At 39.4% G+C, this 20433-nt stretch overlaps 1 protein-coding gene across 1 annotated transcript in view; it reads left to right on the forward strand.

The window, feature by feature from the left end:
* Positions 1 to 20433, forward strand: part of kibra (WW and C2 domain containing protein kibra) — a 153765-nt gene that overhangs the window by 63248 nt on the left and 70084 nt on the right. Inside the window, exon 3 of the mRNA XM_067143611.2 lies at positions 10877 to 10971. Coding sequence (XP_066999712.2) covers positions 10877 to 10971 — 95 coding nt within the window. The remainder of the gene's footprint in view (positions 1 to 10876; positions 10972 to 20433) is intronic.

Here is a 20433-nt window from a genome sequence, read left to right on the forward strand (position 1 = left end):
ATATGGCAGGGGTCTTCAAATGGCGAACTCCCGGACCTGCACGGTTTATATGACGTCAAGAGTAAGAAAGGGGAAGAAATTACAAATAAAAGACAGTAAAAATATCTTGGAAACTTATACGTTCCCTGATCTAAAACCATATTTGCTCCACAAATGGCAGTACATAATTTTTTAAGCATGAAAATGAACAGGTTACGTATTTACTTCACAGTTAGCAGTGAGTGTTTATTTTGATTTTTCTCTTATCTGAGGCCTCTCCTCTGCTTCAGTTAGTAGATAGCTGCTGGCTAAAAAAATAACACTTTTTTATACATCTGTGTAAGTTTTCAATTATTTCAATGAACTTTGTTTCACTGTGAATGTATTGTATGTAAAGATTCCACTGGCTGTAATTTAAAAAAATGCATCGAAGAACATTGTCAATTGATACTACAGTAATGTACTCGATATTTACTTTAATTCTGTAATTATTATACGGAGTAACCAGTCACCGGAAGCAAGATAAGTGCCTGTCTTACTCAATCAGATATTTGGCCCCCTTTATTGCACTGAATCTCTCCGTCGTCAGCCATAAATATGGTTTGCTGTGGTTTCTAATTCTCACACCGGACAAAGGCTGGGGCTGTACCGTTAAGGCCATGGCCGCTATCTTCCCAATCTTAGCCCTGTCCCATCCTGCGGCGCTGGAAACATTTGATGTGTTGGTTCTGCGTTAAATCACTAGCAAAAAAGATGCACAACGGATTCCCTTTTCAACTTCGTTTTAGATTTCCTTCAGTATTTCCTCATACAAATTGGCAAACTGCAGCCTTGCCTCAGTCATTTATGGATAGCTGCTTCTTTCTCGTAGGCCTCGATTCTTATCGCTGTAGACTGATTGCAGATAACCCTTCTTTCTTCGTGTTTGGCCCCGATTGCTCAAATAACTTGGTCCAATCAGCGTTATCAAATATCTTTCCTACATCTACAAATGCCTTGTACGCGGGCTTGCCCTTCTTAATTCGATGTTGTGAGATTATGATGATGATTATGATAATGATGATGATGATGATGTGTGGCCTCCGGTGAGGCCTGGTGCAAGGCTTTCTAGTAGACGCTCATAGGCGACCTAAACGCGCGCGTGTAGGTCTGTGTGTGTGTGATATAATGAGCTCTGGAGAGGGTGAAGCCTGGTGGCGGCGCATAGCCTACTGTCGAGTAACACCAAGGAGTCTGTTTAAGGGTCAACGTACCCATCCCCCTGTGGGTGGGAGCAGTAGAATAAAACCCACGGTATCCCCTGCCTGTCGTAAGAGGCGACTAAAAGGGGTCCCAGTGGCTCTTAACTCGTGGAGCATAGGTTGGTGACCACGGGGCCTTTAGCTGAGTCCTGGCATTGCTCCTCATTTTCATCTATGCTATCTGATCTCCCTTCGTAAGCTTGTTCTTATCCGACCCCGACAGTATTAGGTTTCCCAGGCCTAGGGAGTCTTTCGTTTTCACGCCTTCGTGGCCCTTATCGTTCTTTGACCGATCCCTTCATCTTTCGAAGTGTCTGCTCCTTTTCTTTTTTCTCTCTCATTAATGTTAATAGAGGATCATTGCCTAGTTGTACTTCCTCTTAAAACAAAAATCACCACTACCACCTTAACGTCCCCATCCAACGGACTAAAGCGTCATATGCCCTCACTCCTTATGAGCACTGCGAGATTGGTTTGAAACTGAGCCCAGGCTTTTGGCTTGCAATTGTACACCACCACCCTCTCGGTCAACATTCTGATGCTGACTTTTTTCCACCAACAGGACTCGAACCAGCTAACCACGGTGTAAAACCATAAATACCAAAAATACCATAAATACTTAACACTTGAACGATGATCGCCACCGGGTGGGCTTATCGTGTAAGATCGGACATAAGAGTCGTTAGCATAGCTTCGCGTGTTTCTACTGTACATTTCTTCGGAAGTCCCCAATTGGACTTCGGTTTATTTCTCCATTCGTCTGTAAATGATAGTAAACTAACGGTACGGTAGTTTTCACTTTTAAGATTGTTTTTACATTTTTTCGAATCTAGCAAATTATAACCACTGTTTTACACCCGACCCTCCCCAACGTCTACCAATTTCCTGAACGTGGTGTGAGTGGTGTGACGAACAAGGAACCCCAGCTTAATCTGGCACTACTTTCACTACTATTACTACTTAAGAGGTCTGCAAAACCTGCACCTTCATGTTCCCATGACTCATTTGCGGTAATTTCTTATGTATGCCTGACGTATACAGTACCGTAGGTGTATAAGGGCTTCCTACAGTCCATTAATGTCCATTTCTATGATGCGCACCACAGTATCGTGAAGAATGAGAAAGTCAGGTTAGTGATGATGAAAATGTATAAGGAACGAAAAAAAAAAAGAATAAAATTGAACAACATCACGAAGAGAAGATGAGCTACGTCGGTAAGTAGATTATGGTCGCCACCAACGTCACCCTAATTGCGAGCCATCCGGGATTTAAGTTATGGTAAGGGCACGAACTAGTAAGTAGCCCGATGTTCCTTCAGGAGGATATGCCTAGCTGCTGAGGGCACACACCGTTTAGGAGCCATATACTCGACAGACAGACAGATAACCGTGGAATTTAAAAACAAGCAGACACTCCAGATAACAGGAGTACTTCACTTTGCTTCAATCTATTATTGCCGATATCAGTTCCGTCCGATAAGCTGCATTCCGATGGTATTAATACTGTGACGTTTCTTGTGAATGGAATGCTGTATGTCAACGCAAGATTTCTTTGTGTAAATATAAAATCCGTGGCGTGGTATTCTACATTAATGTGTGTTTTGTTAGTTCGGTGACAAGGAAAATGCCCTTGCTGGCAATTACTATACTCTATTTTTTTTTTTTTTTTTAAATGTAGAGCTTTCACTTCCGGACCGAATGCGTTATGGTTGGTGAATCATACAGTAGACGCTCCTTGGCAAACTGAGAGTCGACAGTTTCTCAGAATTCCCCTATGGGCGGAAGCTGTAGAATGCATTCACGGAATCCCCTGTCCGTCGTGAGAGGATCCCAGGGGCTGTTAATTTTTTAGCATAGATTAGTGACCACGGGGCCTCTAGCCGATTATGGCATTACTTCCACTTACTTTGCCAGACTCCTCATTTTCACCTATCCTATCCGATCCGACCTTCCTCGTCAACTCTTGTTTTCTGTCCATCCGCAACGGTATTAGGTATGCAAGGTCTAGGGAGCCTTTTATTTTCATGCCCTCCGTGGCACTTGACTTTCTTTTGCAGATACTGTACATTTTTTCCCGCAGTATCAGTGCTCTTCCATGTTTTCTCTCTGAATAGTGTTAAGAGACGATGGTTGCCAGTCATACTTCTAAAACAACGGTAATAATCACCACTACCAGTTTTAGTAAGGTTCTAAGGTTAACTTTTGCAGGTCTAATGTCTACATGCGAGGACAAATGAGTTTAAATCTCTGAATATCAATGTAATTCTACTTTCCAAACTTTTTTTTCGCGTATGTTCGCAAATTTTACTTTTATAACCTCACTGGCTATTAACTTATCGTTCTGCAATGCGATTTTATTTTACGTAAATAAATATCACACGAGAACACGTCCACTTCCTTGTATAAATTACTTTACTTACACTGTACGTCACAACATACAATTATACACAGTAGCAAATGACTCAATAGCGGAGTACCCTGAAGTCGATTCTGACAAGTACAGATATCAACAACACTGACTCGCGCACTATAACATGCACTCTCTTGAATTCTCCGACTCCGCCTCGGAGACCGACTATGTAGTCGGTCTTGTTACAACACTCTAATGAAACACACTCGAAACATCGATCGATCAGCCAGTCGAATGGGTACTCGAACATTCGTTTACTGTTTACTAATACACATGGGAATATCTACAACATTCGTAATGTCTCTGCATGTATCTGGATAATAATAAAACCGGTACAGTAAGTTTCCAGAACCCTTCATATATACCAATTTATAGTACAATAAATCTAACATACGAACATTATGGAATTTTCTACCGCTTTCGACGATATAGATTTTGAGGTTAAACTTATACACAATACGTATTTGAGGTTATACAAATTTATTCTACATATTTACAGGGAAACCCTGTACTAGTCATGTACATTTAACAAAAGATAATTTAGCATTAAATAAACTATAATTAAAATATATTAAACATAATTGAAGGTTTCACACCAGTTACGATGTCGTACCTGCGACAAACTTTGTGACCTTTTTGTGGTATTGTAACTGGGATAAATGACTATATCTCGTACAATTTCTAGTACAAGTTATATCCTACATGTAAAGGCGAGGGATGGTCCATATAATAGGAATATTGTTATGGTTATACGGTCCTTTCTACGACTTTCTTGGTCCTACAAGTTAACGAATGAATTTACGATGAAAATCGCCAACGGCTGATTTGCGAGTCTCATCTGTCCAGAGATCGGCCCCAGAATCTGTTGTTGAACATGGATTATTAATTAACTTTCCATCTAACAAGGAATTTCCCCCCTGTTACCAGATATTGAGATGAGGCTTGGTGGACTAGAAGTACAGTTTATTCGCGCGCTCCATGCAAAATTCCAGCTGCGTATGGCGAATGTTCGGAGCATCGAGAGGCTTGGTAGAATGTTGCTTCGCCTCACCTGTTGACTACTATGCAGACTGTTTTTCATGGTGTGATGATGTGGGGAATATACTCCTATTACAGGCTGAGGCCCTTGAAACATATTTGTTTTCGATATAATAATAATAATAATAATAATAATAATAATAATAATAATAATAATAATAATAATAATAATAATAATAATAATAATAATAATAATAAAGGCGTGTGGCCTCCGAAGAGGTCTGGCACAGGTCTTGCGCGCTGACTTCGTAGAGGTGACCTGCGCGTCTATGATGATGGGGCCCTACCTATGATGGATTCTAATGATAAAGACAGCACACACTTACACCCAGCCTCCGAGCCATCGGAATTAATCAACGAAGGTTAAAATTCCCGACCCGGTCAGGAATCGAACCCGGGACCTCCTGGACCAAAGGCCAGCGCGCTAACCATTTAGCAATGGAGTCGGACTGAACCAGTATTGGTAGTGGAGTGCAAGGCTGTAGTTTACCCTCTTCATTTATTTAAACTTTCAATACGGTCAGTGCCTAAAAATTACAATTTTAAATGTACGTTTTTTTTAATAATCAGCTGTCTGGGGAGTTTCTAAAAGGAATGAATAGAAATGATGTTGATAATAATAATAATAATAATAATAATAATAATAATAATAATAATATCACTTATCCTGTAATGTTAAATGTGCCAATTTTTTACATTAAGGATAGTTAAAGTACCCTTCTGACTAGGGTTACCATGCGTATTTTCGACGTTTAGTGTAGCGTCCGCGTACTTTTTCCGATTTCTGCTGATGTCCACATCTTTTATTTTTGCGAAGTAAGATCGTTTGATTTTTTGTTTTCATCTCCTATCGTCAAGAAGTTGTATTTTGTATAATAATAATAATAATAATAATAATAATAATAATAATAATAATAATAATAATAATAATAATAATAATAATAATAATAATAATCGTATGGCCTCAGCTACCGTGTGCAGACATTTCGATTTGACGCCATCTGTCTGTCTGCTCGTCAGTTTCGACGTTATGTTTCAATCTAGGCCCACTAGATGGCAGACAGAGTAAACCGGATCTCTTGGGCGTCTATGGCTGAGATTTAATGAATTTTGTCGGGTAAACACCAAATGTGTCACCAGAGATCTTTTACATGTCGACATCGTACGACATGGAGTATCGAATGGACTTTTTTCCGCCCTTCAAAAATCCAACTACCTCTGCCGGGTTTGAACCCGCTATCTTGGAGGCCGACACTCTACCACGGATATAGATTATTGAATTGCAGCGGTTTTTATTCGCTCACAATCGATCTGTTATGCTAGTAAAACAAAAAATATCGATTTGCATTGCTTACAATCGATATATCGATCTTTTTAACTAGCTTAGAGATAGCTGCGATAGTCGTGTAATAGTGAAGAACAATTTAGTGATTTATTTAAAATTGGGCAGTTTTTCTTTCCAGTACCAGGCCATAACCCTTGTGTTGAGAGGTTGTTCTCTTTAATACAAACATGGTGGACAAAGGAGAGAAATAAATTGCCAGTTGATTCCGTAAAAGGAATTGCAATGGTAAAATTTAATTTTAGACATGCGAATTGCAAAATAAGTTTCAGTCCAGTGAGAAATACCCATGGGTAGAGGCATGATTTTTTTCGCATTAACGATAAACGAGACAAGAAATATTTTGCAGCGACTTTGAAATATCTTAACGAATCATATGATTCTGGTTAAGAGATTAGTGATTTTGTTTTCACGAATTACAGCGAATTAAAGCGACAAGGCCACTTTAAAACGAAACTTACTGATTTTGCTATAATTGCGGAAATGCAGTGAAGTTCATGGTAAATGACGACCTTGAAATTGTATTCCAATATCGCGTGTGTGAAGGGAAACAGAAGACAGAATAAGGATTCTCATTTTGACAGCAGTATCTCTTCGTATTAATAGACCCATTCTATAAAATCCGTTAATGATATGGCTATATATGGTGAAAGCTATGTCCATGAAGGGTGAAAGGGTAATTTGTTATGTAATCTTGATTAGGGCAATATTATAGTTCTAATCAAGAATAATGAATGATTATCAATATTGCTTCTCTTTATTTATCTACCTGTACAAACCAAACCCCATGGCTAGGGACCTGCGTATTTCGCGTTTGCGATAACACCGACTTTTAAAAAATATTCCCCAAAATGCTTGGGAAACAGTTACCTATACATAACGTTGTTAACAATTCGAAAATTGGACGGATTTATTTCGCGAAATAAAACGAAATGAGACAATAACGCGAGTATGTCAACTTTATAAATTTTATATGCATAAGTGTTTAGTCGTTAACAGAAATGTTTCAGCACTAGTGGAAAAATTGAAGTCCAATCCATTCTTTAAAAATGAGAATGATTCAGTGATCGCAAAAGGGTGCAGTGAATTTCAAGAACAAATCAATCAAATTGCGAGATGGAAAAATAAATATTGTGAAAGTTCTGATTAGTTTGCTTGACAGTCATCCTGAGTTTAGTGGTAGTACTCCCCAATCAAAGTGATAACCATGTGCTAATGTTGACTGTGAACGTTTCTCTTCTTGCTACTCAGGAGTTTTGAGTGACTTGCGTTGCAACAGGAAAGTGGCAATGTTCTCCTTTGACAGTTAGAAAAAAATGTTTCTTTCATATTATCCTTTCTGCACTGATAATTGAATGATAAAATGTGTGTGTGTCTTTAAATAAAACTACATATTGCTCTTCAATATTTTATTTACATGAAAATATACCTTTAAAATTTCAAAATATGATAATAGCATGATTAAAAATAACGCGAAATTCTTCAGACATAACCCCGATTTCCACCAAAAAATAAAACGAAAAATGCAGGTCCCTTCCCATGGCACAATAGCCCCGAAGGGACTAGGCCTACCAAGCGACTGCTGCTCAACCCTAAGGCTTACAGATTACGAGGTGTTGTGTGGTCAGCACACGGATCCTCTCGGCCGTTATTCTTGGCTTTGTAGACCGGGGCCGCTATCTCACCGTCAGATAGTTCCTCAATTGTAATCACGTAGGCTGAGTGGACCTCGAAGCAGTGCTCAAATGCAGGAAAAATTCCCTGACCTGGCCGGGAATCGAACCCAGGGCCTCCGGGTTAAGAGGCAGGCACGCTACCCCTACACCGCGGGGCCGGCTGTTTATCTACCTTTGACAGAAATAATTCACAAATCTCACGAATTCATTTTTTTTAGGAATAACTTTAGGAAAGGATTAAAGCGATGGGGCCAGCCCTATTTTGCAAAATAACGCGAAAAATTATTTCCTTTTCGCGAAATCGAACGTAAATTAATGCGAAAAAATCATGCCTCTAGCCATGGGGCACAGATTCTGAATGTTGTATTTTGTTTGTTTCTTATGTAAATGTAGCTATTTGACATCCTGAAATTGAACTAATAATGTTTCATTCGGAATTCGACAGTCCTAAGAACCTGTTTATCAGTCCCGTTATGGGTTTTCTCATTTTGGGGTTTCATAATTTGGTAACCCTGCTTGTAACTGTGGATGAAACAATCATTAAATAACACTTTGGATTATTTAATACTACTACTTCTACTACTACTACTGTTTACTTTTAATAAGAGAGGAAGCCATTGTGATAAATCAGTGATGGGTTTAGTTAATCACCGTTATTTATTAACGAGTGGTATATTCCGAGCTGTCAGTGGAGAGATGGTGTGGAATGACATTAGTGAAGGAATAAGCTTGAGTGGTGCTTTTAAAAGGATGAAAGATCATAAGATGAAGGTGGAATTAATAATAATAATAATAATAATAATAATAATAATAATAATAATAATGATAATAATAATCGTATGGCTTCAGCTACCGTGTGCAGACGTTTCAATTTGACGCCATCTGGCTGTCTGCTAGTCAGTTTCGACGTTCCGTTTCACTCTAGGCCTACTAGATGCCAGGCCGAGTAAACCGAAACTTTTTTGGGCGTCCATGGCTGAGATTTAATGAATTGTGTCGGGTAAACACCAAATGTGTCACCAGAGATCTTTTACATGCCGACATCGTACCGCATGGTGTGTCGAATGGACTTTTTTCCGCCCTTCATAAATCCGACTACCTCTGCCGGGTTTGAACCCGCTGTCTTGGGATCGGGAGGCCGACACACTACCACTGATCCACAGAGGCAGCTGAGATGGCGTATGCCCTGTAGTGCCGGGAGTATCCTAGGACATGTTCGGCTCGCCAGGTGCAGGTCTTTCGATTTGATGCCCGTAGGCGATCTGCGCCTTGTGATGAGGATGAAATTATGGTGAAGACTACACATACACCCAGCCCCAGTGCCAGAGAAATTAACTAATGATTAAAATTCCCGACCCTGCCGCGAATCGAACCCGGGAACCCTGTAACCAAAGATCAGCACGCTAACAACTTAGCCATGGAGCCGGACAAGTTAGAATTCAAGAAGACATATTGGGGAAGATATTTATTAATAGGTAAAGGAATAGAATAATTTACCAAGAGAAATGTTCGATACATTTCCAAGTTCTTTGAAAACGTTTAAGGAAAGGGATCTACCACCTGGACGACCGTCCTAATTGCAAATCATTGATGATTGATCGATACTCTTGTTGTTAGATACATTGGTCCTTCCTCTGTAAAATGCCACACTTATCGATTCGAAACTATTGACGTATTCTACGACGGATGTGTTCCTATTTCCGACTGTTGTCCTGTGAAGCATATACGTAAGTTTGAGCGTGGGTATTGGTACATTGGTGAGCTGGGATCCCCCTACGGCGGGATAATGCGATCTGTAGGAAACATGAAGGGGGCGGAGAGACATGCAACGTTCTGGAAATGATAGAGTGATAACATTCTTTTCATGTCATATGGTGCGTGATGGAATGTTTGTATCGTCCCTGTAGCTTATCGGGAAACACAAGCGGCTGTGGCATGTCGCTTACGTCCATAGAATGCAATGCAACTATTTCTCCTTGAAAATGAAGCTCTCGACTGTCGTATGGGTAGAAATTATAGTTCCGTCTTCTGCATATTCTGTTATTAATGGCACCTAGACGTGAAACGTACTCATTTTGTCAGTTCATATCTAAGAAACTATTTGTACCAAGGCTGTCAAACTTTGCTCGCATATAACATCAACTTGGACAAAGTACAAGCATAATATAACCGGTGACAGCAGAGCAAATGTTTGGAAACCCCTTTCAGCATATTGATACCGCGTATTTATACGTCTCTAGAATAGCATATTTTGATTTTTTTTTTTTTACAATTGGTTTTACGTCGCACCGGCACAGATAGGTCTTATGGCGACGAAGGGATAATAGGAATGGGTTAGGAGTGGGAAGGAAGTGGCCTTGGCCTTAATTAAGGTACATCCCCAGCATTTTCCTGGTGTGAAAATGGGAAACCACGGAAAACCATCTTCAGGGCTGCTGACAGTGGGGTTCGAACCAACTATCTCCCGGATGCAAGCTCACAGCTGCGCGACCCTAACCGCACGGCCAACTCGTCCGGTCTTAAAAAAATGTTTTATGGCTGGGCGTCATCTGAAAAATTGCGTAAAGAAATTAAGGACACAAAATATATGACACGATGATACCTTTCAACCACTGCAGGCCGTGATTTGAAGTAGTGATGGATGTACTGAGAGACGTATTATAGAAGGCTGGCTCTTTTATCAAAGAGGCCTCATCTCACCAAACTGTAGATAAGTGCTTATTTCATTCGTGGTAGTTTCATAGGCCCTGAGTTTCGATGCACTAAATCCGAACCTTTTCGACTCCAAATTCCGTACAGATGTATCTCGAAAAGATTCGTTAGATGCAAATAAATTAATCCTTATCAATTTGAACTTCATCTATTGAACACATATTTATGGTCATTTTTTCCAAAGGGAAGTCTGACACCATTTTTTCTTTAATTTGTGCAATTTACAATGTTTCCTTCATTTAGTTTTTTAAAGGATTAGTGTTATGTGTTAATTTAAATTTTTATTTCATAATGGAGGGATTTAAAAAATTATTCGCATGACATTATTTTCAACCACATACTTAGAACGTAAAACTCCCATTTCCCTTTGATTATGTGTTCTCTGTGTTGTGCATTGCAACGTTCTGATATCTAATGACCTGTTTAGCACAAGAAGTTCGTTATCGAATACTGCTCATCATTCTTACCTTTTATTACAGAATGTACACAACTGGAAGATCCACGACTGGAATGGCGAGCGATCCAGGAAGCCATGTTACGCGATTACCTACAAACAGCCCAGGACGTATTGGAGGTAAGCGATTACTCATATTTTATGCACCGGTTATTCTGCACATTTTGAAGAATCTTTCTGGGTGAAATTGCTACTACACTCTCTTGAAAATTAAACGCAGTTTGCCAAGCGAAATAGCCGCGCGATTCGAATCAAGTAACTGTGTGCTTTCGTTCGGAATATAGTGGATTTGAACCCGACCTTCGGCAGCGCTGAGGTGGTTTCCCATTTTCACACCAGATTAACACCAAGACTGAACCTTAATTAACGCAGTGGCTGCAATATTCCCAGTCTTAACACTTTCCCGTCCGTGAATCGCCTTGTAGCTCGTTCTGATTTCCAAACTGGAATATGGTGAAAAAATGTTTGAACTTAAATGTGTCGGTTATTTTCATGTTAAGGGACAAAACAGTAAGATAATCATTGCCCCTTAGTTTAATTAAAATAAATTGCATTGATAGAGAGTCTTGAGAAAATAAACTTCTCAGCTGTTTTCCAGTCATTGACTGGGTCAGGGATGGAATGAATGAAGCCCCGATTTTGCGGCGAGGATAGGAATTGTGCCAGCTGCCGAGGCCTGTCGCACTCCTCTGGGGTAATGATTAATGACTGACAGATTAAATGAAATGATAGTGGAGAGTGTTGCTGGAATGAAAGATGACAGGGAAAACCGGAGTACCCGGAGAAAAACCTGCCCCGCCTCCGCTTTGTCCAGCACAAATCTCACATGAAGTGACCGGGATTTGAACCACGGAACCCAGCGGCGAGAGGCCGACGCGCTGCCGCCTGAGCCACGGAGGCTTACTCTAAGCTTTTCTTTGCTCGCCTTACATACTGCCGATCTTTTAGTTTACGTTCGTAATTTAGGGTGCTCATTATTTTATGAAAAAGGGGACATTTAACAAAAGGTTTAGAGAGAAACCTGGGACACTTACAAAAATGAACGAGACGGAATATTTATCGACAATTCTTTTACTGAGCCATCATCGTATTTTGCATTGAAATGAACCCAAACGACTTCTGCTGCTACTTCCTTTTCATTTATTCAGCAGAGGTAGATGCATCTTTGACGTACTTTTTTGTTTGTGTATCAAGAAGTGCTGTTTCTTGTGAGACTTGCTAATAAAAAATGAGCACATAATAAATTATACTGTACTTCATTAAAACAGTGATGCCTACTACTACGGATTTATTATTTACATATTTTACGCCTACATTGGAGCACTTAAATCAATACATTTGAGTTAATTTCTTCTTTTTCTCCCAGAACTTTCTCATCCTCTCCGACTTGGAAGCCCTTTGTGTGTCCGATATAGTATATTGTTTCCGTTCAACTGTTTCTAGTTTGAGACATGCTTTTGTTCTTCAAAATCCTCTTCTCTTTTCTGTCTTTGATTTGTTGCTGAGTTATACCCAATTCTTCCAAATCATCCTGAACTTCTTTGAACCAATTATTATTGATTTTATTTTTCAAAAAGTAATCAAATAGTTGTTTACTGCAATTTCTACGGGTTTCTCGCATGTATTACGGTAATGCGGAAGCGGTACAAATTATTACGGATTTTACGAATTCAATCAATTTCAGTCAGTCACCGCTAATCTTTATTTAGGGTCGTCGCCTAGGTTGCAGATTCCCTATCATTTGTTTACCTAGTCTTTTCTCTCATAATCTCTTAAGAATTTTGAAAGTTTTCCCTTGGTCAAAATGCTCCATTTATCCTGCGAGCATGAAAAAAATAGTGTAGTTTCGTGCGTTAGAGATTCGCTGTTAGAAAATAGTTCGAGAAAAAATTACCAGAACAACGTTTGTCTGCGGTCTTTGGTCGTGAGTGTAACATTCATTGCTGAATGCAGATTTGTAGGATATGTAGGCCTACTCAGTTTCAGATCTATTTATTCTTAACAAAAGAGGCATCCGGCCGCAATTGCGGGTGACCATGAGAATCCGGAATACAATACAACTTTTAAATGTGTAATAGAAATGTAGTAATGAGTTGTCTGCATTGGTTTTTTAAAATATACTTCCGTTGCTTGCGTTTGTTGAAAGCGATGCCGTGAACTGCAGGCATCCATTTCGGTGAAGTGAATGAATAAAATAACAATACGATGATGTGTGAACGTATAAACCGTTAAGATCCGAGCGGCCGTACACAAAAACGATTTGCAGCAAATTAGCGTTACCTAAAGCAGCATACGGACGACCATCGAAAATTTTACCCAAGTACAAATTTTGTGGAAAATGCAAGTGTTTTTTTTCCCCTCGGTTAAACATGGAGGATGCTATAACTGACATTACCGTGTAAAATGGAAATAAAATAACACTTGAAGAAATTGGATGCATCAAAGAGCAATGCAAGACGCTCTCCTTCTTTTATTTCAAAAAGTAACAGTACTGGTGCTATATGGGCTGAATGTCATACAGACGTTACTTTCCCGTATTTGTAGCAGTCCTTGCTACTACGGACAACCATCCCTGAAAGTTGTCATCTCCGCTAAAATGTGTTTTGACAAAGGCCAAGACCGTGATTGTTTCATTCGGGTTTTATAATTTGGCCATAGACCGTTCACCAGCGACAAAACATGGTCCACAGCTACATTTGACACAGGAATTGCCTGACAAAATCCTACGAGTTGAATTGTTGTGAATGTTGAGGTTTTAATTTTTGGAGTAGGCAAATAGTTTACACCACTTTTCACAACACCATCATTGTTTATTTCTGCGTGCTAAAAGTCCCGCTTCCAAGCTTATAATATACCTACAGTATATTTGAACAACATTCTACCTGCTAACTACAAACCCAGACATCACGCTGCGTAAAATACATAGACAAAGTGTCGTTACGAAAAAGGCGGCACGTTTGAGTGTCCCCGCAAAGATTTTTCAGGACATAGGACATTTTGCTAAATAATAGGATGAATGTACACTCGATCCTGATAATTAATAGACTACTTGGAACGTACAATTCACTAGTGGTATCACAATGGTTTAATGTTGTGAGTACTATATTATTTTCTTCTGAAATTCCTTCTATTGGCTTGAGAGCTGTAAGAGTTCTGTACAGTTTACAGAAGCGTGCCAGCTGTTTGGGCTACCACTACTGGGCGTTCCCAGGAGGTCAGCCGTCCAAGTAACTCGCTGCTGCTTCCAAGACGACGCATTTCTCAGAAATGTTCAGTGATGCGGAGGTGCAGTTAGGGTTACCGTGAGGATCGATAGCTCCCTTTACTAGGCCATTCCCTCTCTTCATGTTAATCTTCAGACACCGAAATGATTGAATTAATTCACTTATTCTTGGTATGTGGTAGGATTGAATTTCCGCACGTAATTACAAATTTCATCCCATACTATGGAATTTTGTAAGTGTTTTCTTAGAATATTGTTTGTTTCTTCACGGATCCTATGTCATTAGACTATTGCTTCAGCAGTTCTGGTAACATGATTTGTCAATTCCCCATTCCATTATGTATATACGGAATTTCTCCATCGGTTCTTTAAAAATAGCAGTCAAATTTTAATATCATTCATTTTAGTTGACACATTGTTCCTCATCAGTTTTGCCTTTCTTAATAATAATAATAATAATAATAATAATAATAATAATAATAATAATAATAATAATAATACCAAGCGAGTTGGCCGTGCGGTTAGGGGCGCGCAGCTGTGAGCTTGCATTCGGGAGATAATGGGTTTGAACCCCCGACTGTCGGCAGCCCTGAAGATGTTTTACCGTGGTTTCCCATTTTCACACCAGGCAGATGCTGGGGGCTGTACCTTAATTAAGGCCACGGCCACTTCCTTCCCACTCCTAGCCATTCTTTATCCCATCGTCGCCATAAGACCTATCTCCGTCGGTGCGACGTAAAGCTATTTGTAAAATTAAAATAATAATCTCATTCTTCCTCTTTTTCTACGCCCTGATGTGGGGTCGCTGGTGCGGACTGTGCAACTCACGTGGACTTGGTCTTGTTTTACGGCCGGATGCCCTTTCTGATGCCAACCCTGTGTAGGGGGTTGTATTTACTGTTGTGTGTTCCTGCGGTGGTTGGTAAGGTAGTGTGTTGTGTTGTGTCTTTATAGGAGTGCATTGGGACAAACACAAACACTCAATACCCGAGTCAGGAGTAATTAACATGACGCTGTTATAATCCCCGACCCGACCGAGAATCGAACCCTGGACCATCTGAATGGAAGACTTCAACGCTGACCGTTTAGCCAACGAGCCGGACAATAATAATAATAATAATAATAATAATAATAATAATAATAATAATAATAATAATAATACGATCTCGTTATCTGTAGGTCTTTGCACCATTGGGTTTGGTTTTAAAAATTTGAATCACCTGTTACTTCAATATTGCTAATTTTAGCTTGTAAGTTCACATACATGGGAAGGAGACAAGCGTGGAGGAATGAAGGTTAGCTATGGACAAAACATTCTGTGTGACTGATGTGTCTTGTCTCAGGGTACATAGAGAATAATAGCTGACTACGATGCTCCATTGTGTAACTCGAGTGCTTGCCGTTCTTGTAAACTGCAAAGAAGGACACCCTTTTTAAATGTCACGTCCATGAAGTCGATTCCTAGCATCAGCCGCATGCTTCGTGGAATAGTGTTCGATCTGAATGAACCAGCCTGGCGGGGTAATTAATTCAAGTCCAGGCGGGCTTTCTTGAGCTGCAGCGGTAACCGGAAGCTGGACTGGGTGCGCTCGGCGTGGGAAAAGGAAAGAAAGCGCTTTCCCCGCTACTACAAGCCGTGTGTGACCTGAAGAGGAGTTTTCTAGGTCACTACTTCTATCCTTCGTGGACGAAATCATTTCACATGTCACATGGAGGGAAGCTAACTGCCTTGTCTTGTACAATTCAAGGTGTCATTCTTTCTTACATCAGAGATGATGATAATAAATATCGCTGTGATGTTATTACCAGGAAAATAAGCTCCACTTTCTTCGTTAACTGGCGTTGCATTTAATAATAAATTAATGTGCTTTACTGTTTTTTCTCTTTTAAATGTTTTGAAAAATAATATGGCAATTTTACGGTTTTATAAATAATTTATCTAATTTATTCAATTAACTTATTTGAATAATTAAAGGACTTATGCCACTTTAAGTAAATTCCTATCGAAATGCAAGAAAAATCGTTTCAAGCCTAAAAGATATAAAATAAATAAGATTCGGTGCTTCTATCACATTGGCCAGCTATAAACACATATTCTATCAAACGTTTATCAAGTTAAAGTGGATAATGAGTTAACAAAATCATTTCAGAGTTTTATTACTTAAGTCCTTTAAAGTAACATAACTTGTGACTTAAAATGATTACTGATTACCAACCCGCGCTCACAAGTTCAGAGCTCCAGTTCCCACATTTTTGTGAGCACCCTGTGGTGTCGTCGGAATGATATAAGCGGATGAAAAGAAGTAACATATTCTTATCATGTGGTTACCGTTATTATTCTCGCCCCCCCCCCCCCCTGTGTGTTTAAACTATCATCTTCACCTCATTCTGTGCAGAAGGTCAGGCATTCGGACTTTATTTATATTTGATGTGTCTGCTAAAACAACATTCGTTGGCCTTGACTCACATGGATCTTGTACCTTGACCATTTGTACTGTGCTGTCACATGGCCTAGAATGAAAGTGGGGTCGTTCTGCTAGGCTAGAATTGGTTTTCCGTGATCTCTGCACTTCATATATCCCACTAGGGTAAAGGATGAAAAAAATAAAAATGGGGTCAGATTTCCCTATGGGAGAATCAAATGATCATAAATGTCTTATCTCTCGGTCATGGCTATCTATCAACGGTTGCTAATTTCAGATGCCCATCAGCTGTAAGACATAGCCCGCACGGTTGCTAGGTAACATTGTCTGGTCATCAATCCATCCATACCTTACATCACAGCCTGCACGGTTCGTAGGTTACACTTCCGTCATACATTCTGTAGCATACACTGTTTCGTTACTCAAATTTTCGGATGACTCCCTACTCTAAGGCATAACTGTATTTATACAGAAAGATTTGAAAGTGTATCGGTCACATTAATGTAATATTAATACATTTATTCAGTTATAAGATATGTGATTACTGTAGGGTATGAAATCTAATAGCTTGCTAAGAAATTTTGCGACCTACGATGATATCTGTATTATAATAATATTCAAGCGGCTTCATTCACTGGCATTTTCTTAAATTTTTAGTTCCTCGAGCGCTGGAGTAAGGCTAGATTTTATGATAAACGTCACACTTCACTATTAATTTGATGAAAATGGTCTTACGAGTTTCTAAAAGTATTTGGTTGTATCTGTTTTACTCTGCAACTTCGTAGTACGAATCTCTAGTATCCCGGTTGCACATATTTCTTGCCCAGGATGTGAGGTATCGATATTGACGAGTTCTCAAAGTGTTTTTTTTTTACCTCATTACTCCAAATGAGAATGAAGAAGAAAGATCGAGGTTGGCATAAACCTACTTTTTACCTTGAAATTCACTGTGTGTGACCTCTTTTCCCCATTATGCTTCTATAGGACAACATGAATTAAATCAAAGCAAAGCTTCGATGCCACAAATACAAGTAAATACAGTAACTTACTTACGAAAAGAAAGGTACTGATCGCCATACCTATTCTGTCTCGGATATTAATGATTTTCCGGAGAGAACTGGAAATGGTAAACAATTTCGTTCTTAGAAGGGCTTATGTAAAAATTACTGAATACTTTCACTTTACACACATTCCATGCGCACTGAAATGTCATCTTTTGCTTATATGACCCACGTCGCGAAGACTGTTGATTTAATTAAGAAAGAGAAGTGTCATGAAAAGTTTCATAAGTAGACATGTAGAATTTTCGCAATCGCGATAATTGCGAATTGTGGCAAAGTGCTGGAAAAGTAAGTGCATTTGCCGTTTAAAAGAATATTGTTTCTTTGCGTTTTTTTAGTGCGCAATAAAATACGAAATGTGCCGGTATTTATTTTTCGCAAAAGAAAAGCGAAATAACATTTTTATGAGACATTCTCATGAATGAGAAGAAAATGGCCATGAGTTTGTGCGCTGTCTTTATTAAACCGTAATTTGAATTTAAATTAGAAGGGTGGCAGTGTGAAAATTTGTTGTGTGTTACACTTTCAGTGAGGGATTCAAATGACGGAAGTTCACATATTATCTTGATTTTTCACTGAATGTCAGCCTGAGAAAGTAAACGATAGTTAAATTTAAACAATTTGTGTTAAACTTTCAAGTGTTGAAATGACAAAATAAAATGTATTGCCTTGCTATTTGCTTTACGTCGCACCGACACAGATAGGTCTTATGGTGACGATGGGATAAGAAAGGCCTAGGAATTGGAAGGAAGCGGCCTTGGCCTTAATTAAGGTACATCCCCGCCATTTGCCTGGTGTGAAAATGGAAAACCACGGAAAACCATCTTCAGGGCTGCCGACAGTGGGGCTCGAACCCACTATCTCCCGATTACTGGATACTGCCCGCACTTAAGCGACTGCAGCTATCGAGCTCGGTGTATTGCCTTGAAGACTTATTTCTAAATGCATGTTTGATTATCAAACGGGCCCATATCAATATACACTATTTCACTTCAGTTGTATGTGTGTGTGTGTGTGTGTGTGTGTGTGTGTGTGTGTGTGTGTGCGCGTGCATTTAGTTATTTTCTTGAATTTAAACTGGAAAAACTAGAGCATCTAGGTGTTGATATGTTGAAATTTTAACGTCCAAATCCGCTTTCGAATGTATAATTTCCGTTGTAAAAAGCCACAGTGTGCTAAATGTTAACTAACATTAACAATGCTATAAAATGCACAGTTTAATTTTCAAAATGCTAACATTTACCACCTCTGGTCATAAACATTAACATAATTTTAGTCGTAAAAGGAAAAAATTGATTAAATACGGTCTGGCAGGTTCAAGACGTTCAACTGGGACCTCCATGAACGCCATTCGTATGCTAAGTGTTGTGAGTCTCTGAGGGAATGACTTACTTGGCCAACATTTCTGTGAGCTATGTGTAATTACCTCCATCTTGTGCAGAGTCATTCCATCTAAAATGCTTCCAATATTTAATTTGTTGTTATTTCTCGTGATTACTCAGCACTTTACTAGTTTCCTCATCCCTTTTGTCCACGCCCGTTTAGTGGGCGGAGCGTGGTGGTTCATTGATTAAGAATCTGGCCTTGGCAATCCCGCTGACTACTGTCAGATCTGTGGTAAGAAGATCGTGTCGCTGTTAAAATCACGATCACGTGACTTTACCTGCCATAACCATACTACGTTACGGTCATGTACTGCCATTGAAAAGAAACTTAACTCTATACAAGGTCTTAGTGGTGCGTTATTCCATTCAAATGGTATTAGACCGACATGTAATCCCATGAAGTTGTTTTGTCTTTAAAAAGAAATGTTATTGTTTCGTTGACAGGTTGGAGGATCTTAAGACAACAACCTTACCTTTATGTGTGTGTGTGTCTGTATATATACCGGGTGAATCAAAAGATTGCACAAAAACTGAAATAGCCCATACAGAGTTGCCAAGTACTATGGATTTTCCATACTTTCTACGATTTTCTCTTATATACTACGGCAAGACGGAAGCGGTGCTGATTGTCACGGATTTCGCGAAGTCGAAATGCTGTTTATAAATTCTCCATTTCTCCCGCAAATATTGAAAGTTTCATACATTGGGGACTCCGTGTTAGAAATCAGTCATGAAAAAAATGACGAAATAGCAACATTTGCACGTTTAAACATCTTGTAAATTCCCAGCATACCGGTATCTGCTCGGTGTCTGTTTATGTGTGATTTAGTAATGGGTTGCCTGCGCTGACTATTACTTTTGTTGTATGCTTTTGCTACAATAATTTGTTTCGGTAAAGTTAAGAACAACATAACCTAAAATAGCAATAATTTGTGTTAATGTCAGAACAGTGAAGAGCCAAGTGATCGCGAAGAAAGACAATCGGCGGCGAATTAGTATTACCGAAACATGCAAATGCGATTTTAAAATTAAACCTGCGAAACATGAGGACTGTCCAGCCTATGGGAAATTAAAAGAAATAAAAAATATTAAGAGTATGGATGCATCTAATGGCAGTGCAAGATGCACTTGTCTGTTTTACCACAAAAAGTGACACTAATAATGTTATACAGACTGAATGTTTTGTCGCACGTTTTTAGTTTTAACAAAATCTCTTTCGAGTAGGAACATATATAGTGTAGGACGTACGCGCGCGCGCGCGCGCGCGTGTGTGTGTGTGTGTCTCTCGTTAACATCGGGGCCGGCAATGGTCCTTGATAAGGGAACATCCAAGCATTTGCCTTGAAATGTCGAACCATGTAAGAAAGGATGTCTTAAATTAGCTTGCCCTGAGGTTCGAACCCACCTGCTTCCCCGAGACCATGAGTATCAGTCCAAAACTACTACAAATCTAAAATTGATATTTTCTAGATAAGTGAATCCCTGCGAGT

Source organism: Anabrus simplex, chromosome 3, assembly GCF_040414725.1.
Source record: "Anabrus simplex isolate iqAnaSimp1 chromosome 3, ASM4041472v1, whole genome shotgun sequence".
Classification (NCBI taxonomy): domain Eukaryota; kingdom Metazoa; phylum Arthropoda; class Insecta; order Orthoptera; family Tettigoniidae; genus Anabrus; species Anabrus simplex.